This window comes from Mytilus galloprovincialis, chromosome 2 (assembly GCF_965363235.1).
Source record: "Mytilus galloprovincialis chromosome 2, xbMytGall1.hap1.1, whole genome shotgun sequence".
NCBI lineage: Eukaryota > Metazoa > Mollusca > Bivalvia > Mytilida > Mytilidae > Mytilus > Mytilus galloprovincialis.
In genome coordinates this window covers 73,674,144-73,701,917 of record NC_134839.1, presented here as the reverse complement: position 1 = coordinate 73,701,917, position 27,774 = coordinate 73,674,144, and the positions used below count along the sequence as shown (strand labels likewise).

Below are 27,774 nucleotides of genomic sequence, written 5' to 3'. Positions count from 1 at the left end.
ACGACGGACCCCAAGTGATGAGAAAACTCACTTGGCCCTTCAGGCCAGGTGAGCTTAAAACTACCTCGACCAAAAACTTTAGCCTGAAGCAGGACAGACGGATGGAGGTACAAACGGACGCACATACCAGAAAACATAATGCCCATAAATCGGGCATAAAAAGTAGTTCATCATACTACAATATGACACTTGTATATTAAGTGGGGTTACAAAATATTATATCTTTAACATTACAAAAGTATTTATTTAGAAACATATATAAACCTATACTGTATAACTGATATCACAGAAAGAGTATACTGAATTAAATTTAACTAAATATAAATCTGGTACTTAAAACAGAAATAATATGTATGTACAGAAAAATACTGAAACAATAATATAACTACAGTAATAAATTGCTTTTGGTCAACAGTTAATGGTAATATCTCTTCATCATTGAATCTTTAACCTTGTCAACAATATTGAGTGAGATCTACATACATGTCTTTAGTTTGTTATTCTTAGCTAACTTTCATGTCCTTTTACATCTGAAGAAATCATGAGTATGGTTATAAAAGTACAAATACTAACAAAAAACTCACCAGAAATATAGCTGTATAATAAATGATAATTTACTGACAGTACTAGTGTAACAGTGATACTAACATGACACATTAGGCAAAGAAATACAACTTGTTATATGTAAAAGTCATGGGTTACGTTAGTCAATCGAATATATCTTGCCATCAACTCATCAAAAACAATAGCTAGACATTAATCAGTTGACAATGAATATTCTGGGCAGGTTACATTTTTCAGACAACCATTAAATCTTCTTAACAACAAATCAACATGCGAGATAAAAAATACTTAAACTGTGACACTGTAACTTAGAAACAGACTAAATCATTAACACAAGATTTTGATTGATGGACCATGAATGAAGTAAAATGGCAGCTGAAAATTAGAAAACTTTACAAAATTGTCAGTATAGGAAATCTTTTCTCAGAAACTAATCTGACATGAAAGTTAGATGATAAGATTTAAAGATTTTTTTCAATCATTAAAATTAGGTTCAGGACAGATAACGTCTATAAAAAGTATTTTCAATAGGTCATTTATATGACGAAGAAAAATGTTTTGCCATGTCTGTATAAAAAAGAAGATGTGGTATGATTGCTAATTCAATGAGACAACTCTCCACAAGAGACCAATGACACAGAAATTAACAACTACTTCTCTTTGACATTATAAATATTAATAATAAAAGCCATGCCAATTTATTTTAGCATTTACAGAATATAATTAAAAATATAAAGTGATTATTTTTTCTTTTATACATACAAAAATATATAACGAAGTAAGATGCAAAGAAACTAGTGTACAGTGATTGCATTATCAAAGAATTTCAACCAATCTGAAATTCAAAACTGAGATGAAGGTATTGAATAAAAGGGAAGAGTATTTTATCCTCATTCCTCAAAAGACTTCTTTTCAATTAAATGAAGCTGCATTAAAAGGACATTTTTAAAAATTCTCATTACCTATATACATATGTTATATATATCATAATGCAGTCCCAAGATATTTTAAATCATATGACCACTTGAACTTTCATATAAGTAAAATTGTATCCATTTCAAATTTCAAAATAAAGTTAATTATAGTTTTTATAATAGAAAAGAAATTGCAAACATAAAAAAAGATATTGTTATAAATTGATGGTATTGTTTCAGTGATAAAACATTATTTTTTTCTTACAACAATCAACAGTACAAAGTTTTTAAAAAAAATGTAGTACAATGTATCTATCTATTAAACTTGATTTCATGATAATTAAAATCCTCTCATCCTTGAATATGATTAGATAGAAAAAAAAGTTTACTAGTAAGTATATCACAGGGTAACTTTTGATTGCTTATTGTGAGCTATTAACATGAGCTTTCTAAGTACATGTACTTATAAATATTTTTTAAAAGTCAGCGACGTCCATTTTAAAAAGACATGACAGTCTTCCTCTAAGAAACGTATATTTAAAAATGTTCAAGTCCTTTCAAGAAATAAATGGCACCCATGTCTCTAAGTAAAATAAGGAGGGATGGCAAAGTCTTATTTTTTATATAAACGAAAAAATAAAGAAGATCAAAAATTTAAAAAGGAAGTGCACGACTTGGTATTCTGTGGAAGAATCTGTCAGTTTTCTTCAATTCTTTCAATGTATGAGTTGCAGATTTAAAAGATATGATGCAGAATACAAAGCTAGACAACAGAATACACTCTCTAAGGATACAAGACGTGATCCTTTGGAGTGGACATAGCTTCACTGTCAGGTGGCACAAACATCTTAGCCAAATAATAGAATATTAAATGAAATAGATTAAGTTATTTTTAACCTATAAGGACAACTTAGGTGTAAATTTTTTCACAACACAATGTAATAAATTCATGGCAGTCATTTACAAAATATATCAGAATGATTGTGAATTTGGTAGATGCCTTAATGATATATATCATGATACTTTATGTTTGAAAGAAATGAAGAACTATTCTATATTAAGCACTTTTGATGCAAGTCATTGGTCAGTATGGTTCATATAAAAAAAAAATCAAAGTATGAAAAAACTTATCAGGGATACAAGACTTATAATTTTGTAAATCAGACATGTTTCCTTTACATAAACATATAAACTCATAAAACTTGGTGAATGTGATTCAGAATATCTGAAAATGTACAATTATAGAAAAGTAAATTTCCATTATTTCAGGAATAATGAGACAGTAGATAAAGCAAAAATTTGTAAGAAAACAATTTGGTTTCTTTACAAAATATGAAGAACTAAATGATCATCCAAATATGGAATTACTGGAATTCGTAGTTTTACGAGCAATTCAGACTTTAACTCAAAATAATAAGTATTTTATATTGGAGATTATGTACATGTACATTCAATGAAGTTAAAGCCTTTATATTAGAATAATTACATAACATATATGTTTCATTAGAATCTTTAATTTTAATCTTGCACACATCTTTAACATGAAACACTTCTGCTTGTGCTTCCTAGATGTTTTAACGATCCAATTAAATGATAAAAAGAAGCATTCAATTCTGTGTGAATCTAGAATTAAAAGATTAGGGTTGTAAAATTATTAATAGGATATAAAAATTTTCTTTTGAAGAATAAAAATCACATTATTAGTAAATATTATTGTAAGTTACTTTCACTTTTTATATACATAAATTTAAAAAAACCCTACCTGAGTAATTGCTTTGAACAATAAATAACAATTCTAGCACATAATATCATTTTCCTATTCACAAATAAGACTAGAAAATTTTCTTTATTCTCTTTACCATACTTTGTATTAAATGTTACGAAAACATTTGTTATAACTTGTATCATTGTATAAAGCCATATTTTTATTTTTCAGAAATATCATGAACAAAGCATTGTTTTGTATCACCATCAGATATGTTTGTGATATTGAAAAACTAACATTTGATTATAAAAAAGCTGCTGCATGCACAAAAGTAACAGTTATTTTCCTATTAAACGAATGCATTTATTTACATATTCTACTCATATAGGCTAAGGGCTTATATGAACATTACTGAGAAACTGATGTTCACAGTCCATTATAAATTTATGAGTTATTCTAATAACTAAAACAAATATAGTTCTTATTGTAGTTTCTCTTCATCAACAATTTTATCAGTAATATTTATGCTACATCTGTATTACTGAACTGATTTTTTTAAGACAAAACAAACGAAAGGCTAAAACTTTAAATACAATAAAAATTCTTATTAAGAAACATTTTTTTCCTTATTTAAAAGCATTTTTCCTTATTAAGAAGCATTGTTTTTCAAATCTACTGGACTGGGACTTTTTTTAATATGAAAACATACCATGAGCCTTGAGTCAAATTTATTTTAACCTGTTTGTCATGCATACATATAGATCTGCTATAACCAAATGATAATTTTATCTGGTATGTAAAATGATGCAAGTACAAAATTATTAGAGGATTGAAGATTTTTATAGAGCTCCAGAGTAGCTTCATATTTACTAATGTAATTCAAATATACAAATGATAACCTAAAATTAAATGTTTTCCTGTTATGCTCATAATAAAACACAAACAAAAAACATAGAATAAAGTGTAACTAGCTTTTTAAAATTAAACTGTTTTTATATAAAAATGATGGTGCTGGTTTTTGGCTAATCACTTTTAATCTAATAAATGCATTAAACAACAACTGTAACAACTTAAAGGCACACTGGGAATAAACAACACACTGGACATTGTTGAGAAGTGACACAACTTCTGAATAAGTTATTGGAGTGAGGTTCCAGACAATCTTTGCACCATACTGCAGTGAATCTGTATTTAATGTTATAGTAAAAAGACTCTGCAAACTCTATATATCTGGCACTTTTATGTTTGGCAGAATTCTGTCTCTATATAACAAGACTAGATCTGAAAATAGAAACAGAAATGTAAAAAAAAATCCATTTTAATGAACCAAAGTTAACTGTACTTCACTAAAAGTTTAAATTTTAGTAGTACTCATCTTCATAAAAAGAAAGCTTATATCTTAGATGTTTCAAGAATTGGTAAATTTCATCTGTTTACAGTAAAAGGCCAAAGGCAAATGGTTAACCCTGAATATATGCGTTTAAAGTCACAAATTGAGTTCACTGCAATAATATATCTTTTGACTGTAAAGCAAGATGAGTCAAATAAAGATGAAATGTACTGAACCCTGGCATACTTCAGTGGGAATAGTGTTATACACAACCTAAGTAAGTCCTACAAAATTGATGATACTGATCAAAACTATAAAAAAAAAATACAGTATATAAAAAATGCATCCTGTTTCAATTTATGTTGGTGGGTAAGACTGTTCCCAGTTTTTAAATATAAATAACAATATATCAAAATAAGATTGTTTTAGATGGGTTTTTTTTCAAATCTGAAAGAAAATATGCAGAGGAAATTTGAAACCATTATCAGGATTATTTGAAATACTTTCAAATATCAGTGAGGATAGATCTTTATACTTTTTATTTAAAACTCATTTATATCTGAAGAAAGTGACAACTCTAAACATTGCTCAAGATCAAATATTTTTTGTACCATGCTTTATAATTTCATCTGCATTAGGGGCCAATAACATAGATTGTAAGCATAGTGTTGTTCTAAAGAGAGGAAACAAATGCAAATGAACGCTTATTACATAACAAATAGTGGTCTTTAAGTGCTAGCTATAGGCTGATAAAAATGCTGATAAGCATTTAACAGTGAAAAATTGTAAAATGCACAAAAAGAATCAAATAGTGATTTCTGTTGCAATCTATAATACCAAAACAACATTCATTTTAATAGATAACATATTTGGTTATCATGAAAGCATCTAGCATGTTAGTTTTACCAAATATTTCTTTGTATTCTACAATTACATGAATAATTCAACATTTAATTACTTTTCACTTTTTATTTAGACCAAGAGTTAAAATATAATAATGCACAATTCCTATCTTCTATCCAGGAAAAAAAACCTGTTATAAAATCTCAAAAATTGTCACTGATTAAGAATGATGCATCAATTTTTAGCCTTAGCTAGGCTAATTCATACAATTTTGCATTTTATTTAAAACCAGATGCTCCGCAGGGCACAGCTTTATACGACTGCAGAGGACAAACCCTGAACAGTTGGGACAAGTATGGACACAACATTTAAGCTCTGAATTTGGATTGTGATTAAATAGTTTACACAACATAGGTTTCTGACACAGAATGAATGTGGTCTAAGAACTTAACTTAAAAACTTAAAAATTTTAAATTGGACATTTACCTATTATGGTCCAATATCCAAAATCTAAATACATGGTTAGATTCAGCATATCATAGAACCCCAAGAATTCAATTTTTGATGAAATCAAATTATGTTCAATTTTAGTCCCTTAGACCTCAATTTGGACCAATTTGATAACCGGGCCCAAATATTAAAAATCTAAATACATGGTTAGATTCAGCATATTAAAGAACCCCATATATTCAATTTTTGTTGAAATCAAACAAAGTTTAATTTTTGACCCTTTGGGCCTTAATGTAGACCAATTTGAAAATGGGACAATACTGTACAATTGAATATTTTTTGCTATTGCGCAAAACTGCAATTGAAAATTTCTTGCTATTGCACAATATTGTGCAATTAGATATTTCTTGCTATTGCACAATACTGTGCAATTGAAGATTTCTTGCTATTGCACAATACTGTGCAATTAAAAATTTCTTGCTATTGCACAATACTGTGCAATTGAAGATTTCTTGCTATTGTGGAATACTGTGCAATTGAAAATTTCTTGCTATTACACAATACATAATATAATAATTTTGGACCCAGATTTGGACCAACTTGAAAACTGGGACCATAATTAAAAATCTGATTACATGTTTAGATTCAGCATATCAAAGAACCCATAGAATTCATTTTTTGTTAAAATCAAGCTATGTTTAATTTTGGACCCTTTGGACCTTAATGTAGACCAATTTGAAAACAGGACCAACAAGAATGTGTCCATAGTACACGAATGCCCCACTCGCACTATCATTTTCTATGTTCAGTGGACCGTGAAATTGAGGTCAAAACTTTAATTTGGAATTAAAATTAGAAAGATCATATCATAGGGAACATGTGTACTAAGTTTCAAGTTGATGTAACTTTAACTTCATCAAAAACTACCTTGACCAAAAACTTTAACCTGAACTTCACACTATCATTTTCTATGTTCAGTGGACCATGAAATTGGGGTCAAAACTATAATTTGGCATTAAAATTAGAAAGATCATATCATGGGGAACAAGTGTACTAAGTTTCAAGTTGATTGGACTTCAACTTCTTTAAAAACTACCTTGACCAAAAACTTTAACCTGAAGCGGACGGACGAACGGAGGCACAGACAGATGGACGGACGGACGGACAGAGGGACGAACGGAGGTACAGACCAGAAAACATAATGCCCCTCTACTATCGTAGGTGGGGCATAAAAATTAAGAATCTGAATACACGGTTAGATTTGGCATATCAAAGAACCCCAATAATTCAATTTTTGATGAAATCAAACAAAGTTTAATTTTAGACCCTTTTGGCCCCTAATTCGTTGGGACCAAAACTCCCAAAATCAATCCAACCCTTCCTTTTGTGGTCATAAACCTTGTTTTAAAATTTCATAGATTTCTGTTTACTTATACTAAAGTTATTGTGGGAAAACCAAGAAAAATGCTTATTTGGGCCCTTTTTGGCCCCTAATTCCTAAACTGTTGGGACCAAAACACCCAAAATGAATCCCAACCTTCCTTTTATGGTAATAAACCTTGTGTTTATATTTCATAGATTTCTATTTACTTTCACTAAAGTCAGCGTGCGAAAACCAAATGTCTTCAGACGACGACGACAACGCGAAAGTGATACCAATATATGACCAAAACATTTTCAATTTTTGTGGTCGTATAAAAACAAGTTTTTGTTGATGGTAAAGAACCTTTTTAAAATCATGGCAAAGCCTGAAGGATTTATAAAGAGGCAGAGAAAGGTTTTGTGCATGCTCTATTATTGTTTACCTCATTTATATCTCTGAAATGAATTTTATGTTTGAAACAGGAAGAGCAAATATAAAATTCTTCCTAAAATATTACATGGTAGTTATATCTAGTGTTTAAGCACCTTTGTTTATAATTTTTGGAAATTCCATCATTTGCTATTTTTTAGTCAAGCTTTTTTTTTACCCTTGTTTAAATCATTACATTCTATTGCCAAAATTTAGAGCACAGTTTTCAAGAATCATACAAATAATGTAGCTGACTGCTTCACAGCAAAAGTTTTAACATACATTTTAACCAAAGAATATCTATCTTTATATATTTATGGCTAAAATTCAAAATTCATAGCTTCATTGAACATGGTAGAAAATCTGGTAAAATTTTAAAATAAACTATTGATATAAAGAGTAGTATGATCACTTCAGGCCTATTTTCATCTTAAATGTTTCCACCTTGATAAAAATCACTATAATTAGGAGACAGCATCACAACTGATTTTCAGTCAACTTCTATGCTGCTGTATGTCAATGCATTATGGTTTCTGAAAATGAGTCTTCAAAGTTAAGAATAAAATTATATTCTTAACATACAACTGATTGAAACACCCTTCCTTCCCAGATATGATTCTTAACTTATTTTTTTTTAATGTCAGAGACTTGATACAGAATGAAAGGATGGTGGTTTAGTTTTGGAAAATAAAACTCTTATATCGAAAAAAATAAGTAGCCAGTGGACAAGTCTAACTTGTTTCATCAATTAAACAAATTTAGTCCAAAATGACTAAATGAACCTTGCACATTGTTGAATCACATTGTCACTTTCATGCGATATCTGACATCATTCATCTCCAATGCCTGTATCTATTACAAGATGTCATTCCTTGTGGATTAAGAAGTGACTGCTATAATACCAGTAATTAAATTCCAGCTGGTTGAAAACTTTTTTTATAGCTTGTTTACTTACTTCATGTATTCTCCATGGCTAATATCACTATGTCTGACTAAAACATCACACTGCCAACAGCCTGATTACTTACTTCATGTATTCTCCATGGCTAATATCACTATGTCTGACTAAAACATCTTACTGCCAATAGCCTGATTACTTACTTCATGTATTCTCCATGGCTAATATCACTATGTCCGACTAAAACATCACACTGCCATACAACAATAGGTTCTACTGATACACTGTGTCCCTGTTTACTTACTTCATTATTCTCCATGGCTAATATCACTATGTCTGACTAAAACATCACACTGCCAACAGCCTGATTACTTACTTCATGTATTCTCCATGGCTAATATCACTATGTCTGACTAAAACATCACACTGCCAACAGCCTGATTACTTACTTCATGTATTCTCCATGGCTAATATCACTATGTCTGACTAATACATCACACTGCCAACAGCCTGATTACTTACTTCATGTATTCTCCATGGCTAATATCACTATGTCTGACTAAAACATCACACTGCCAACAGCCTGATTACTTACTTCATGTATTCTCCATGGCTAATATCACTATGTCTGACTAATACATCACACTGCCACACAACTACAGGTTCTACTGATACATTGTGTCCCTTCTCCTCATGTCCACCAATCAACAACAAGTAGGGGGGACCATTCTATAAAATATGTACATATACATGATATACATGTACATGTTTAATTGACATCTACATATGTATACAATTACATTTTGTGATTGATTTGAGTTTTTGGTTGCAATCTCACTGATTAAAAAGAATCTTTATCCATATGTGTGTTTCAAGCTAAGGAATGAAAGATGTGAATTAACATATGCAGCTTAAATGTAGAAAGCAAAAGAGCAGCAACAATGAAAATAAAAAACTTGCAATTTCACATGATAATTTCAATCTTAGCCAGGTGTTGCCTTTTAAAGTGGAAAGCCATTGTATTGCCAAGATATTTTCTGTTCATCAGATATAAAAATATATTTTCTACTGTAATGAGGAAGTCATTGTTGAAGGCCATACTTTGACCTATAGTTGTTGGTTTGTGGGTTATTTGGCCTCTTGTAGAGTATGCATCCCTACATTAATATAACAAATCAAATACCTCAACAACAATCTCTTTACAAGCTTCTTGGTCCTGTGTAGGTTTGGACTCTGTGACATCATTCACTACTTGTGATGTAACATTCAAGGGACTATCCACATCATCTGGCTCTAAGGTGTCATCATCAATATCTGTTTCCTCCATCCAACAATTCAAACTACATTTCCTACAAGGCACTTTTTGGGGCAACTGCATACTGGTTGATTTTGAGGTTATTGGTAGAATTTGGACAAGATTTGGTTGACTAATATCACTCATAGAATATGACTTTTCTTCTAGAGAATTTTGTCTATTAACCATAGTTTTGTCATTAAATTCTGTTTCATAAAATGCTGTATCAGAATGTTTTAAATCTTTGTTTGAGCTGTGTGTAATATCAATCTTTCTGGAATGTGTTTTAGGTTTTAGTTCCTGAGTACTGTTAGAGAAGTAATTATCACAGAATTCAAGATCTTCAACAACTAGATCACATGATTTGTTCTTATTGCTGTGAGTTTTACAACGGAATGTATCACCATTTGGAGACAGGTTCACTTGTCCTGGAATATTTGATGCATGAAAATTCTGTTTTTCATTTTTCACAAATCTAGTAACGACTTGGGACTTATGCAATGAATCTTTCTGATTAACATTTGCATTCATATTTTTCAGTTCTAAAGAAACCAGACAATCAGAGCTGTCATTTTCACAATTGGCAAATCTATCCATTTTTTCACAGCTACTATCCAGCTCTAGACATGGGTTATCTGTCCCTAGTCCACTACCATTAGATATCATACTATCCCTTGATGTCTGTCTATTACATAACAATGGAGATTTCTCATCTTTCTGTTTTGTTCCCTTATCGAATCCATTTCCTTTAAAAGGACTTCTCCTGTCTGCATTTCTCTCACCTAAACTTGACATTTCAATTGGCTGAGAAGTAGAGTTATTTTGATTTGATTCATCGCTCATATGAAGTGCTAAAGTATTTGGACGGTTTAACTTGGCATCTTCAGTCTGTTCAGGAGATCGTCTAGCAAATCTTGCTGAAGAATAAACAGGACTTGATTTTGGTCTATTTACCACATTGTTTTGTCCTTTCTTCTGGAGATGAGGTAATGATTTAGTTCTGACGGAGTTATCACCCTTTTTATATCTAGCTGTCACAGGAATAACTGAATGCCATTTACGAGGTGAAGGATACTGATGTGTGGGTTGGTAATGTGTCCATTTCAATGTACCTGTAAAATACAAGAAAAGGTTTAATAATAAATCATTTTCAATATCATATGGTAAACAACAATTAACCTACATGTTTGTAATAATACACATTTTGCAGAAAAATAATTTTCATAATTTTTCATCTTAAAAAGTTAAGAAAAATTATTTTATTTAATACAAAACATATTTGATAATCTTTTACCATTTTTTTAAACCATGTGTTCCAAATATTTCATTCTGTATAATTGAATTATATGTATTATTGATGATTCATCAATCTTACTAGCTGCACCTTATTCCCTGGTCTACAAGACTGTCAAACATTCAATCCAATCTTATTTAATAACAGCTACATACTAGTCATTTTGCTTAATGAATTATTTTCAAGTTTCAGGGTTTTCTTGTTATCAAAATATTAGCTGTTGTCATGAAATGAATCTTCTAGGTAATTAGTGGGTGTATAAAACTATAAAGTGTGTCAAGCAGCTGATGTTTTCAAAATAAAATATATAAGTACTTCATATTAAAACTGATACATCATCTTGTGTGTAAGTGTTATTTTCACATAACTTTTAAATATTTTGCAAGCATACTAAAGCAGATAAAGCCTTGCAGTCATAAAACATTTTGAGAACAATTATCGTTCTCAGACTAAGAAATTAATCAATCATGTACTGGATTTGGTGTTCTTTAAGCAAAAATGTTGTACTGTTTTAGGCTGTAAACCCCAAAGTCTGTATATAAGTCTGAAAACAATAATTATGCTCAAATGTTAATGACTGCAAGGTCAGATGATTTATAAGGTTTTGAGGTTTTTTGTCTGACCAATAAATGTTAGTGGCCCCTGATACTTACAGAAACCAAACACCCATATATCACTTGACATTACACCATTACTCTCCCCACCTACAATGACCATGTAATCTTTCACCTAAAAATACAAACATTATTTTCATACATAAAAAAGTCTAATTATTCTTTTAACATAATCTACTTAAAAGAGAATGTAACCCTACTAACATTTCACTATTCATACTTATTTTTATGTAGGTTATCTGATGACTGATTATATAGATAACTTATCACTTAAGATTTACTATTTATATCAATGGACTCCCACATAAAATTGTGATAGAAGTCATACATTGCGTCATACACGTACAAGTTTACATTAACATTTCTAAATGCAAATTAGTTTACTTCTGAGTTTAATCTCCTGTATCTACATGTCATGTTGCAAAATTTGCAGCAGACAAAAAATGTCTAACTCAATAAAATCTGGTGTTATCATCCTGACGTATGGCTGACCACTTTCCCTTTTTTTATTTTGGATCTACTGCTCTTAAAAGTCAAATCTTTTGGATATCTACTGAGACGGTTTTTTTTGGTATAAAACAAGGATATAATGTTTTTAATTAACAAGTGTGTTGTAATATTATTCTAAAATGATGCTTTAAAGGGAATCATCCAACATAATGATCTTGTGTTTACGTTGAAAGCCATGGTGAATTTAAACTCTTGTTTTGAACTTTTTGCAGTTCTTTATATGTACACCAAAATGTTTATCTGCAGTATCTTCAGGGTAGAACAAATTCATTACAGTAGATTTTTAAAGTTGCATTGTATATTTTAACTCATATTTCAAACTTTTTGGAGTTCTTACATGCACACCAAAATGCCCTAAGTGAAGGATGGTTGTTGTTTGTTGGTGTGGTTCATACATGTAGGGCCACATTTAAAAGAATGTCTGTTTCCCCTCCCCCGGGTCTACTCTTTGTAAACAGACCAGGCAGGCAGGTAATTTTTTTTTTTCCAACTGGATGTCATGGATGGTTTGACTTGTCCACTGGAGGCCACTTATCAGTTGTTAGTGCTCAATTTGAGTGTATTTATTTAGATTATCAATCCTTTTGCTTTCAAGCACTATTCAAAATATGCACATTTAGTGCATAAAACTAATGTAGCATTAAAGTGTATATTTACTACTTTCTGATTTGACAGTTATTAAAGCTTTTATTAATAACATATTAATACATGTACAGTACGGGTAGGGACTTATTTTTATGGATGTCTTAATCCGTCTAGTCGGATATGAATAATCCGACATTTTTATGGTAGGTAGTATGGTCATTAATCAACAGATCCAGGTGTGAATGGTCCTTTCATCTTAATCCGTGTTGCTAGAATTACGGTTCACTGATTTCAGAATCAGGTTACCTGTAATTTTAACCTCTCAGTCACTTTATTGATTATATTAGTTCTACATCGTATTTGACATAAAATATTTTACAGATGAAGTACTGGAGAAAACTTTGTTTTAATAAAAATAGTCTATTTTTGTTAATTATGGTTTTATATTTCAACTGCTATTTATTTTCTTTGTTCCTAAAAATTATTTTTATTTTATGTTCCTTTTTTTTTTTTTTTGTATCTTTTTCTTATTTGTTTGCATAAATTTTTTAAACATATATATTTTTACATGTATTCTATTTCTTGAAGCTTACGGTTATTTTTGTTTTACTAATTTATTTTCCACGTAAATCCATTGATTAGCAGAATGCTGTCTCAAGTGCTGCTGCATACGTTTTAGTTTGACGCGGTCACATGCAAAATATTTCTATAATTTGTATTTAATATTCAGTCTGTGTTGGGTCAGTTCCGAGATAAAAATAATTACAGTGAGCAATACTTGTATATTATTAGTAGCTTGATGATTCTTTGTAGTTTTTACTTTTTACTGTAAACAAATATTGTCCGAAAGTTGGAGATGTATAACTAAAATAGAAAGCAAATAATTACACTAGAAGAAAATATTGATTCTTCCTGGGCATAAGTTTATTTTAAGATTTCCGTGTTTGTTCATTATGCTAAATTAATATAATTTATCTGCATTTGGGGGTAGGGGGTAAAAGGGGTCCGGATCTCAAAATCCCGGGCTTAAAAACACGAAGTCCCAAGGTCCCGAATTTAAATAACTTTAAATCCCGACATCGCGAAAAAAGAATTCTCAGATCCCGAAAGGGTTAGTCCCGAAATCCCAAACTTAATTGCATAATATTAATTTACGCACAATCCATGTAAAAAAGGAAACTTGTATGTTATATTTTTTATAGCAATCTAAAAGAAAAAATTGCCGTGAAAAGACAATTCCATAATACACATATCAGTGATCAACAGCGTGTGCAAGTGGTTGAACTTTAACTTGACTCCACTCACAATAATACTGAATGCTAATAAAAGATATTAAAGATCGATTTTGTCCACTGCACGAGATTTTTATATGGCGGGAAATGTCGTAACAGTAAACACGGGTGACCTTACTGAACGACCGTGGGAAAATCCATTCATGATTAAATTTGATGTGGAATGATTGACAGTATTGTGCTTTAGTTTTGAGGCTCTTGATCGATTTACCAGAATAGAAATTTAATCGATTTACATACATGTATAATCAAAACACGATTTAGTCTTCTTTAACTATTTTTTGTTTTATTTTTATCAGTCATTTCCCGGATTCCCATTTAAATAATCTATTTGAAGACCTCCTTTAAACTTCGGAAATAATACAACATCGATTTAAAAAATCATACTGACTGCGCGAGTTTAGAATGACTAGAAGTACGACGAAAAAGTAAAGACAGCTGATCACGACTAGTACGACTAGCCTTCAACCCAATTGGGGTATAAATGTGCATTTATGCAATAAACTATATAAGGTTAAACTTTGATTTTCGTGTATCGATTTGATACAATTTGTAAAATATATTTATAACACCGGCGATTTTCATAAAAAATTTCAGACATGAAAATAGAAAGGCATTATATCTCGAGTGTCAACAATTTAAAAAAAAAAAAAAAAATAGGAATCGAAATATGATCTCGGCGTTATAAATATTGTATTAAAAGAAACGAATTGTTTGACTTTCAAAGAGATTAACGGGAAATATGTCAAAATAGAAAGCACGAGTGATCTGTCTGACCAAAATGTTTCACTTGCGAGAAATGATTGACAGGTGTGAATAGATGTAGAGGCTCCGACGGGGAAAGTTGTATCAAAAGGAAAATAACTTAATTCACAATGCCTATACATATTTTATAAATACGATATGTTGGCCTTATACTTAAAATTGAGTTTCTAATAATAACATATAAAGGAACAGGACGTTGAAAGGGGGAAATAATATAACCATCAACGAAAACTCGTATAATTTACGGGATTGAAGTCTCAACAATATGATTTAAACTTCTATTGGTTGTTATTAGGCTTATTATTTTGAATTAGATGAAATATTTACGGTTTACAAATACAAAATAGTTTATTGGCACAAAACTATTGAAATAATTGGCAACACAATATATTGTTAAAAATCGTCTTTATTTCATTTTCAAATTATAAAAAAAAAAAAAAATTATATTTAATTTTAATTTTAATTCTTATATTAAATTTAATTTTATTTCTTATATTTAATTTTAATTTTAATTCTTTCTCTTTGAATACAAAACAATATTTTACATTTATCTATCCTCCATAAATACTAATATATCTGTACAGGTAAAATTTAATTCTAATCAAGCTGGTACAGATTGATTTACGACCTTCCACTTGGATATTGCACAGCAGGTGTTTATTACACTGGGACAACTGTCCGACCAATCTGACATCTAGACGGATTAAGACATCCATAAAAATAAGTCCCTACCCGTACTGTATGACAAGGTGTAGATTCCAAATTGCCATGCTTGTTATACATGTATACTGTATTCAATTCCAGGATATTTACCCTGGCACAAAAATCTCGAAAATATATATGTATTTTATATAATAATACATTTAAAGTGTCTGACTAGAACAATAGAACATACAATGACTAGAATGAAAAGAGGCACTGAACAAACTTTTATATCAACTGTACTAGATTAATAATTAAGAGTCTGTTTCTTTGGATTTCTTCCAAAATATAGAACTGGAAATAAAAGTTTTTACATATGTACTTTAGTATAAATACATTTAAAGTGTCTGACTAGAACAAAACAATGGAACACACAATGACTAGAATCAAAAGGGCCAGTAGATTAATTGACAAAAGTCTATTTCTTTGGATTTCTTTTAGGGATTTCTTTTTTCCTGTCAATGCAGGCCTTGCACACTGGTAAAACTATTTTGAATTTTTTTAAGTAGTTCTGGGTCCTTGGTGGTATCAGGAGATACACATTGTGCACATAGATCCAATCTCCCAACACTTGAACCATAGTACGCGAACTCAATGTGTGTGGTGCAGGACATCTGGAGTCTCACAAAGGCTTTACCATGAAGAACATCTCCTGTAAAACAAAGACAGTTTGTATGTAGTTTTGTACAGTGTGTCAGAACATATTCCTGGATCAGATCCTTGTTTGACAAGGCAATTTGTTTATTACACTTTATAACATATTTCTTTCATTTCTGGCATGCCAGGGGTGAAAGAAATATGTTAATGTCAGACAAGGATCTGATCCAGGCATATGTTCACACTGTACAAAACTACATTCATCATATAAATAAATAAAACAAAATGTACATGTACCTATGGGATTTATAAAAAGTTATTCGAAAAGGTGTATGATCCTGGCAATATTGAATTTGATTAAAACATTTACACAGTGTGACATATATTCAAAAAAAAGTAAAAAAGGGCAATAACTCTAACATCCGGTAAACTGATTTTCATGAAAATTTGGCCAAGGATAGATCTCATAATGCTGAACACTTTACCTCTTTCAGAATTTGGCTAAACTGAACGGTTTTCAAGATGTTTGCGAAAAACTGTTGTTTAGCTCTGTGGTCTATTTTTAGTAACAGCGGCCAGGATTTTGACCAATCGAAAATCCCAACATCTGACAGTTCCTTTTAAGATGCCATAAAGTCATTCTTACCATATTTGGTTCAAATCCACCCATTTGTGTCAAGAAGAAAAGACCTTTGAAAAGTTTACGACGACGACGGACATATAGTGAATAGCAATAGCCCACATAGATGAGCTAAAAAATTAATCACTATCATGTTTGGTATATAATATTTCCCCTTTACACCTACAAATTTTTCGGAAGGTATCACATAATACTTCGCCACTACGTGTAAAAAATTTCGGCAGCATTTTGCCTAGGAAGTTACCATTTTAGCCCCTCCCACACCATTTTCCAGGCCAAAAGTTTTGGATGTAGATAGAAATTGAGTTGGTGTGGGGCAGGTTAATTTATAATGACATGAACCATACACCATCTCAAGCACGCAAGAAAATAAAGAAAATTCTTTAATACCTTAAATAATTTTAACATACTTACCAGTAAATCTTTGTGCTGTTTCATCAAGTTTGGAAGGCACTTTCGAGTTTGCCTGAGTATTAGCTTTTCTCATTAGGACGTCAAATGCATTTTGTGCATTACTATTAGTCTGATTATTGTTTTTGTCATTTGAAGTTGGTGCGTCCCTTATCATACTTATAATGTCAAATTGTACGTATTTGAGTCTCTTGTCAAAATCATGAACAACTCTTATTTCTTCAGCAAATCGGGCTCAAAAGTCACACTGTTAGCCATCTTATCAGACACAGAAACTGTCACTTCATCTAATTTATCTATGTTGTGACCATCATCTGTAGTTAAATCGTTCAACACGTCGTTCCATGTGCACCTTTTTGAAAAGCTGTATAATCTATTTACCACGATGGGTAACACCTTTGACGCGTCATTGTACTTAATTCGTACAGAAGACGACAATGCGATCTTGTCGCCCATCTTTCAAGCAGACAGTTTACCCTCGATACATACCGCTAAATTGATAGATAACTCCAGAGAGTTCCGGGAAGACTTCCGGTAATATCGGAACCAATGTCGGAATGGAAACGAATTATTTTCGGGAATAAAAAAAAATCCGATTTTTTTGAGGCAAATAATTTTTTGACTCGGGGGCTTATTTTTGACCCGGTCGGGGCGAGGGGAAACAAACATGTTTTTTATTTTGGCCCAGGTGCTCCTCATTTCTTGTTTTATTATGTAAATTAGACTATTGGTTTTCCTGTTTGAATTATTTTACACAAGTTATTTTGGTGACTTTTATAGCTTACTGTTCAGTGTGAGCTAAGGCTTTCTGATGAAGGCTGTACTTTGACCTATAATTGTTAACTTTTTATACATTGTCACTTGGTTGGAGAGTTGTCTCATTGGCACTAAACTTACATCTTCTTATTTAAAGAATGTAACTAGATACAGATAACAATAATGGACTTATCTCATGACAATAAAAAAACAACTCACGACTGTAGCTGAATGTCCAGATAAACAAGGAGGTCCATACTTTGATTTTATTCTGTCCCATTTCAATGAATCTATAAAAACAAGACATAGTAAGTTTGATATACTTATTCAAAGATGGCTCTGAAAAATTAGTAAACCATCACATACAGAGTAATTGTCAGAAAATAATTGGTGTAAAATTACTTCATAATACCATAAAGCAATACACTTATCTTCTTATAAACCAAGCTTTTAATTATACATGATGTTGACAAGATAAATTGATGTTTAATGTCCAGTACCTACTATCCTATTCATTATAAGATCAGAACATGTTAGTGTGATGAATAAGAACCAGCATGTGTGCTGGAAGACATGCTGAACTTGATTTTTTACCTTCTAGTTTATAAGGTAACAGTTTAAAGGAAGACCTATCAAAGCATGACTGTGTACCCACCAGTCTTTGTGCTTATTCCTGAATGTTGCATACTTAGGAGACACAGTAATACAAATTTCAAGTCTTTTGCTTTATTTTGGAAGGAAAATATATACCTTAAGATTTAGGGTTAACACGTAATCTTAAATCATTTTCAATGATTTTGCAGTAAAACAGTTAAATATTGGATGTCAGGCAAATATCAGAAATTCTACATCAATTATAATATTCATATTTTCTAGTTTTCCATGGGTTAAATTAAAGTATGCATTAAATGCAAAACAGTCTTAGTATTATTTTGTGCATGTTATGATACAAAAAAAAAAGAGTTCACTAAATAAACCTAGTAGAAGTATTTAAAATGTCTAAAATTTCTGAATTTACATCACTATACAAGGCACATGAGTGTATACTTACGCAAATTAAATCTCCAGAAGTCTGATTTAGCCTGTAGGCCAGACATTCCTCCGAATACCCACATCTCACGACCGTATAAAACGGATGTATGTCCATGTCGTTTACCGGCTGTATTCTCTATCCTTTGATTAGGGTTTATCTGTTCCCATTCTTCATCATCTGAAATGTACACAAGGAATGTCATGGCAACATAACTCAAAAAAATTAAAAGGGTTTACAAACACCAATATAGTGTATATATACTTGTGCGTATACAAATTCATGAAGGACAAAGATGAAATATTCAGCAATGGTATATATGTGCAATGTAGTTGTAATGTATTTATTTTAAGAGTAAACATTCTTGTTTTTATCAATAATAAATGCCCAATACCCAATCATGCATGTTTTCCACAATGCAAGTACATATCTTCTTTTTAACTGTGACCAAAGAGAAAATGATTACTTATATGTGCAAAATATATTAAACATGGAAGTAAAATCTCTTATTCTATGTCAAGAAATCCAGGCAAAATTTCATAAGAAGGTTTATGATTACGAATTATGTTAATTCCCAGATTGTCATGCCTTATATCCAATTACACATACCTATGTGATATGCCCATACATCTGAGGTTGATCCCTGAAGATCAATGTACCCCCCATACACATACATCACATTATTATGGACCACTGAAGTGTGATGTCGTCTGGCACATGGCTGTGTACTTCCAGCATCTGGTACGTGCCTCCTGATGTATTGTAAATCTACAACAGAAATTTCTTTTATGAAACAGGTGTTTACAGTAACAGGGGATCTAGTTCTAAATAGTTCTAGAATTAGTTGCTTTCAATAAGAATATATACAGTAAAACCTAGGTAAACTGAACCCTGATAAAACCGAATTTCATTTTAAACCGAACAATTTTCAAAGTCCCACAAAATTTCCCTATCAATTAACGTTAATCTAACCTGAAAAAATGAACCCTGTCAACACCAAATTCCGAACGCTTTTTGACGGCTCGTTAGATAATATGTATTTAAAAGTACTTGTCAAAATCGATCAGTAGCAATCGAAATAAAAAAGTATTTTAATTATTTGCATGATTTAATCAAACAAACACAGGATGGCAGAGTATCTCCGAGGGTATTTGAGGTTAAATGAACTGGTGAGTTGTTATTACTAACTAATTAGCATGTCTGTGTCTATGAATTCAGAAAGAAACGTTTCACTGGTCCGCTGCCCCTATTGCCCATCAATTAAATGCATGTTACTCAAATATTATGACCACAAATTCATAACTGCCATTTAGTGGCTAAACTGTTTAATTAAATAATAGTTTTAAAGCGTTTCACTTGATTAAGAAGTCGTGCAACACAACAAGGTCAATGACTTTCGAATTATATTAACGGGATGCCGGATTCCCTTTAAAGGCCCTATATATAATATTCAGATGCTCCTGCAGACATCTGTTAGCTATTTATCAACGATAAAGTCCGAGAATGAGCTGGACCCCTGCTGTTGTTTCGCTCTTATCTTGTTGCATAGTATCAATCAGCAGGTGTCCAGTTTATTCCGAGAACTCGTGTGTACAGATAACTGAAAATGACGATCTCGATTCAACTAGGGAATTGTAATTTGACAGTGACTGAGAATCTGAATTGGTCAGTGAATTAATGGATGAGAAAATAATTATATTAAACAAAATCGCTCCACGTCGGATATAGTTGAACGATTAATACCTTTAAACAACGAGAAGCTTGATTGACGCAGTGGCGTTTGATTTATATAAAAAAAAAAAAGGAACACTACGTCTATCTTCATCCACCTAAATTTTACATTTACATCTAAATCATCATGAAAATAAATTGTCGTCTGTGTGTCACCTATCGTTCCTTGTCCGTTTACCTCTTCAATCCGACCACCTGTGAAAACCGAACAAAACGCAAAGTCCCGTGAGTGTTCCGTTTGGACAGGTTTCACTGTATATTTATACTAATCATTTACAAGTCTACATATTTTTTTTCACTAAGTTTAAAAAAAAAAATTCTTTATCAATGTACAACCTCATGGTTTATATACCATTGTTGTGGTTTCCAATTTTTTGTGGAGGGGGAGGAGGGGGGAATTCCAGAATTTAATTTGTGTCCATATTTAAATATATGTAAAAGTTCTATGACCAAAATAATAATAGCCTGACAGTTATTACCTGGATTTATTATCCATAAAGCTGATTCTGTGTGATCATAACTCAGTACACCTCCAAATAGTAACAGAAGTCTCTGTAATTACACAAAATATATAATACTGTGTACACAATTTATGTAAATTTCATACTCGTATCATACTACATACATGCATGTATGAGAACAAAACATACACATGTAAATAATACTTTAAATTATATATGTTTATACTATATCAAAAATAAATTAACATACATAGTTTACATACCAATAGTTGTTACTTTCTGTGTCATTTGGTTTCTTGTGGAGAGTTGTCTAATTGGCAACCATATCACATATTATTTTTTATATACTCAAACTGTAATGTTTCTGTTTTCAATTTCTACATCATATTTTCAAATTTCTTTATGAAAAGACTAAGTTTACAACACACGTGGAACACATATCAGATTATATAAAAATATGTGTCGAAAATAAATATATGTATATATATATATTTTTTTAATTTTGCAGATCTAATTTTTTTGATTTGATCATGATGCTAGATCTTTAATAGGTTCAGTTAAATATATATAGACAAATGACAGCTCTATATTTTATAGACACTTTGTTTTGTTGACCACACATGAATGTTGGACTCAAGATTAAAGATGCTTTTTAAGTTTTTTTCCCCTTCAATTCATTTACTTATGTATGTTGGTTAACATTTTTCAAGTACAAATGTACATAGTTACCTTGTGTGCAACTAGGCTGTGTCCTTCAAAATAGGGAATCTTTTCCCCTCTATATGAAAGTTCCTCCCATTTGTGTGTACCTGAAAAATTAAAATAAGAGATCAAAATGAGTTGTTTTTTATGCTACAGTATTTAATGGTCAGTTTAAAATTTCACTGGCATGATTGGGAAAAGAATTCAGTTAAGAGTTCAGTGTTCTCCTCTGGCATTTTTGGAATGATAAATTGCTTGAATGTTATATTTTTTTATATGATTTTATCATAAATAAAATTTAGGATGTGATGCTTTAATTTCTAGAAACAAACCAGGAATTTATAATTCTCTGCATGTTAAGGATGCCACAAATAGTGAAATGTATGGGTTGACCCTGGGTTCATGTAACTTCTGAACTTTGATAAGAAATAAACCAACTGTAGATCACGGTATCTGTCTCTTGGTTCAACTGTTGCTGTCAGATATGGAACAGCTTTTTTTACCATTTAATCACTGAAAGTCTTTTTTATATGTTTGGAACAAATAATATTCTGACACATAAACTCTCAAACACATAAAACTTTGAAAGGTATTTCGTAAGCAAAAGCAAAATTCTTTCATATGATGCCATATATTCTTAAGAATTATCTATTTTTATATTTCAATATAAATATCTTTGGTTCATAATGCAATGTTTATCAGGTCAAACATGTTAAAGTTAATCAACAAAATGTATACAAAATATGTGAAGAATTAATTAATGCAAATAAACAGTGTTAAATTCATTTATGAGATAACTTCAGTTTCAGTAATTCCTTCAATTAAATTATCTGAGAAACATTGCAAAATGATGTCATTAATTCATGAAATGCTACATAGATATAGGAAGATGTGGTATAAGTGCCAATGAGACAACTCTCCATCCAAGTAACAATTTATAAAGTAAACCATTATAGGTCAAGGTACAGCATTCAACACAGCCTACAATACATACCTATATGAAATCTACAGAAATCTTTTACCGAAACATTGCCATCTTTTCCACCAATAACATATGCATATTCATTGTGTAAACAGCATGCATGTTTACATCTAGATCTTGGTAATGTTTTATTACATGATGCTTTTACTTTATTCCATTTAAATAGTACTGATAGCGAAGAAATTTTACTCATATTCTTTTGCACTCCCTCATATTAAATTTTATATAACTGCAAATGTCTTTATCAAAAATCTGAAAAATAAAGTAAACACAAAATTTTATAGAAAGGGATCTACAATAAACAAATTTTGACTTCAAAAAGATAATTTTACATAAGTTGCCATAGAAAATCGTGTGTCCATACCAACTGTGCCGGAGGGACACATATGTCCATGTTTTACTTCATGCAAGCTTCTCAACATTGCTGTACCTCTTTCAAATAAAGAAGATGAAACAGTGTAATATTTTTCTTATTGGCTCCTAAATGAAGCAGTCATAAGGGCCTGAATACATGCATTGATTGACATCATTGTTGGGCATGTGACTTGACTTCACAAACATCTAGCGATTGTAGCATGGCTCTACCAAGACATATTTTTTTTTTACATCATTTTTTGTTAAATATTTGATCTATGTGCATACCTGCCAACTTTCACAATTTTGACTCCTTGTCAGGAATTCAGGATCCTGAACGTGAAAAAAGCTCTAAAACCCAAGGACCAATGTTTGTACATCAGGGGGAAAAGTCAACAATCATTTAATTTTCTTACAAAAGAAAATAAACCCTGGTATTCTAGCTATATATTCATCTTTTTTACTGATATAATACTTAGTCTAAGAGTCTAGAATCATGAAAAGAGACAGAAGAAAATGGCTTGTAAACCCATCATGCAAATATACATGTATATGACACTTTTTCTAGACCACAAAATAGAACGTGATAAAACATGATAAAAGAGGGTAGTAATGCCCTTTACCGTCAAGTGTCAGACAGTCTTTTTCGGCAACTGTTAGCATCAAATTGATAAAACTGTCACCGTGACTCTTCAAAATATCCTAATCATGATTTGTCAAAGGTCTCAAACAATTATCGTTACTGTTATTTTTATGAAAAATTTAACGTGATTCGTCAAAATCATTGAATTTTTTTAATCGTCTAAAAGGAAGTGCATGTTTTATCGTCATGCACCAAAAATTACCGTTAACATCATTTGGCAAGTATTTTTAACGACATTTGTGATGAAGGTACCCCCATTACCACCCTCATAAAACGCCATCAATAATTATAACCTTTGAAATAGTTGTCACACACTATAATCCCCATTGGGATTTTCAAAAGTTTGCAGGTATGTATATATGTAACGTTTGATATATATCAATCATGTACAGCATCCTACAAAAAAATACACCTTATCATTATTGGTCTGCCATTACTACATAAATTTGTACTAGACATCACACAGATTCCCGTCAAATTGTGACGTCATAATACAAGAATATCTGACACCACAATGGAAAAGTGATTGTTGTATGATGTCAATAGTTCAAGCAGGATAGATTCTTGGGTCAAACGGGATTAGCATGATAAGGTGTATAACTGTCACTAGTGAGTAGTGTCAGACAAGTGTAAGTTTGCTTCAATGTTTTCAACCAAAAAAATGAGTCTCCCAGAGGCAGATTTAGGGGCAGTGTGAGAAATTTGGTTGATTGAATTGGGAATCATTGAGGCATGAATGGAACGGGTCCCCTCTTAGGCAGTCAGTGGGCCCACTTGTAAAAATGTATGGATCCGCAACTCTCTCCAGGATCCAACCACACCTCAACAAAATGTATGTGACCTTTTCACGACATTCTTTTTACCAAACAAAGAGAAAGTATACCTATATATTTTAAAGCTGATGTTTCGTTTTGCTTTCCTAACAGCGAAAAGTCGTCCTTTTTATCTTTTTCTGGTCACAAACATTTTTTTTTATGTTGTTTACGTTATTTCGAAATTTAACAGAAGAGGTAACCATATGGGGAGACAACTCTAAATAAATTTCTCCTGGAAACGGGTTTTATAAAATAAGTTCTTAAAATTATCTATTGGTCTAGCTCCCAGGTTTCAGATGGAGAAAATAATTTAAATTCTGATAAAAAAATAATTAATAAAATCAAGGATTTGTATAGTAAGTCTTACTATACAAATCCTTGATAAAATAAAATAAAATGTATTTACTAAGTTAATTACTGCATGGACTTGTGCATGTTGTGTATATATATATAAAAAAAAAAGACCCAGGTTTAGACTGTCTAACGTTACTGTAATGCATACAAAATCCTTACTGTTCGTTATCAGAAAAATGTTTTTTAAAGATTAATGTTTGTCCTGAGAAAAAAACATGCACCTTTCCAAATAAAATTAGAACGATACATCGATTTGTTTTCTCCTGCTGTGATATACAATATTTATATGCACAAACACATTTCCATTATTTTAAAATGCCAAGTTATGACATACAGATCATACAGTATAGAAACATAAAACTGATAATAGTTGAATTAGAGATAAAGAGGTATTTACATATCACAAAAAGAAGACTGGAAATACGTGTGTAAGTATTGACAGTTAACAATTAGTCATGTCCAGACCAGGAACAAAAATGGAAATATGATATAAAAAAAATCGTAAATCATATATGAACAGATGTTCTCAGTATAAGAATATATTTTGTGGTGATTTTTATAATGACTGGCAAACTGTTATTCAAACGTGGTGCCATATCTTCAGTGTAATAGCTGATTGTAATTTGTCAAATTGAAATTTAGATTTATAGTATTTATTTTGTATATATAAGTATCCTTCAACGATATACAGCATGGACAGACTGAGAAGAAATGGTATTCATCCTCAACTTCATTATGTATAATTACTTTAATCGGTATCGAATTTGTCAAATTGAAATTTAGATTTATAGTATTTATTTTGTATATATAAGTATCCTTCAACGATATACAGCATGGACAGACTGAGAAGAAATGGTATTCATCCTCAACTTCATTATGTATAATTACTTTAATTGGTATCGAACTATGTTTCAGTAAATATATGCCCCTCAGTGCTTTCATATTCTTTCTTGGAAAAAAGAACCGAAGAAAAAAGTGGAAAAGCTGTAAATATGTTGTCGAGGTCAAGTCAGGGCCAGATTTCATGTCAACTACAAGACCATTTAAACTGAGTCTTTGATCTGCTACAGCATAGTCATATATTACAATTATAAAGTATACTGAACTGGAAACAGTATATCTAACAAATATATATGTTCCTGAGTATAACAAATGTTGTTTCATATTTCTTTGCTATAAGTAATTTTATACGGTATTGCTTATCATTGATGATATTGTACTTGTGCTTTGTTATCTTTGTGGATAATTATAGTGATATAGAAAAGACATAGAAAAGATATTTCAACACAGAACATGTTCGGTGTGCCTCTACAATGTCCGTCATAAATCTTATCAACAAGTTAATATCTACAAATAAGTTTATTTGCTGAGATCACTGAACAGTAAAATCTTCAGACACGAGTAACCCATTTTTTTTTAACAACAAATATGATAGACATGAACCAACGATAACCACTGTCATGACTTAGCTTGGAATATGCATATAAAGAATGTGGATGGGTCAAAATTGCCCAGAAAGTTGCCAAAATGCAAAATTGGATAAAAAGGCTCAGTAACAGCATTAGGAAAAAATATTGGTATTATATAAATATTTGTATAGCATTATATGAACACTCATAATATATGTAGATATAGAGATCATGTGAACAGGAAACATGATTTGCAAGACCAGTATACGTAGCGGATCCAAAACTTTTTGTAAGGAGGAGGGGCGCTGACTGCCCTAAAAAAAAAAGGGGGTCGCCCCAGTCATGCTTCAGTGATTTCCTGTATAATCAACCACCAAATTTTTCCCACGAAAAAGGGGGGGGGCGGCAAATCAAGTAAAGATTTCTGAATTTGTAGATCGACTAGTTCGTTACTACCACTTAAAGATGAATATTGACTAATCAGTTGCAGACTGTATATTAAAGTTTGAGAAAACTGCAGCCATTGCAAATATGATTAAAATTAGTCAGCAATACGAGATTTACAAAAAAAATTATCAGTGGCGGAAATCGTTAATTGCATCTTCTTTTCCGGATAAAAAGCCTTTTAAAATACTTGAAATTCTTATAGACAATACATAATCCGCTTGGCATCACTGTAACTTCAAGATGAAAAACACAAATAAAACATGTAAAAGCGCTGTTTCTTTACTTTTTATGTATTTTTGGCTGTGCGTGTTCTGATTTTGTGTCATATAAATTTAGGCATAGCGTATTACAATGTACTGAAATTAACTTTCAAGAAATATGTGTTATATAATTTGGTTGTATTACTTTTGCTCTTTTCTTTGACGTAGTTATGCTGTTCTGTGGTGGTACAAAACCGTCGTATTTATTTACATTATTCAGGTCGCTAAAATGAAATAGGAGTCTGAGGTAAATATTTGTATTTCTCGATTGTGTATAATAAAAGTTCTCTTTATATCAATTCGTACTTACCAAAAATAATCATCCGTATATATATATTCTGAATTTACATCTATAAAAAATTAAAATCCAAATAAGCAAACTTGTTGTATTTTGAAATAATGCACTTACATATTTTGCACATACATTCCGACCTTAAAACTGACTTCACGATTAAATTTTACGTATATTGATATATACATGTATGTCATTATTGTTATTTAAATAGTGTTTACACAACTGTACATTGTATTTATTTACATTATTGAGGTCAAAAGTGTCATTTGATTAGAGGTATTCTACCCATATATACATATAATATATATAGTTACATTGACTGAAATAATGAAACG

General features: G+C 31.1%; 1 protein-coding gene and 1 long non-coding RNA gene across 5 annotated transcripts; both read right to left on the bottom strand.

The window, feature by feature from the left end:
* Nucleotides 1–223: 223 nt before the first annotated feature.
* LOC143064353 (uncharacterized) lies at nt 224–27,605 on the bottom strand. Of its 4 annotated transcripts, none has more exons than XM_076237120.1 (11): nt 27,554–27,605; nt 22,875–23,114; nt 21,908–21,987; nt 21,197–21,269; nt 19,596–19,754; nt 19,008–19,166; nt 18,176–18,246; nt 11,738–11,813; nt 9,680–10,902; nt 9,092–9,225; nt 224–4,464 (listed from the first exon to the last, which is right to left on the bottom strand). In XM_076237120.1, the coding sequence occupies exons 2-11, from the start codon at nt 23,053–23,055 to the stop codon at nt 4,446–4,448; spliced, it is 2,175 nt and encodes a 724-aa protein (XP_076093235.1). In that variant the 5' UTR covers nt 23,056–23,114; nt 27,554–27,605; the 3' UTR covers nt 224–4,445. The 4 variants fall into 4 exon arrangements, with proteins under 4 accessions (XP_076093235.1, XP_076093234.1, XP_076093233.1 ...); XM_076237119.1 differs by having other exon boundaries at nt 27,455–27,584; XM_076237118.1 differs by lacking the exon at nt 27,554–27,605 and adding an exon at nt 24,743–24,895.
* On the bottom strand, nt 15,430–18,168 carry LOC143064355 (uncharacterized). Its single transcript, XR_012975230.1, has 2 exons — nt 17,204–18,168; nt 15,430–16,204 (listed from the first exon to the last, which is right to left on the bottom strand). It is a non-coding gene; the product is annotated as an uncharacterized LOC143064355 (long non-coding RNA).
* Nucleotides 27,606–27,774: the final 169 nt, after the last annotated feature.

Excerpts from the sequence above, each read along its gene's own strand:
- LOC143064353 (XM_076237120.1), bottom strand. The coding sequence starts at position 23,055 with ATGAGTAAAATTTCTTCGCTATCAGTACTATTTAAATGGAATAAAGTA. Across the intron at positions 21,988-22,874 it reads TTTCTGTAGATTTCATATAG|GTACACACAAATGGGAGGAA; the intron begins GTATGTATTGTA and ends TTAATTTTTCAG. Across the intron at positions 10,903-11,737 it reads TATATGGGTGTTTGGTTTCT|GTACATTGAAATGGACACAT; the intron begins GTAAGTATCAGG and ends TGTATTTTACAG.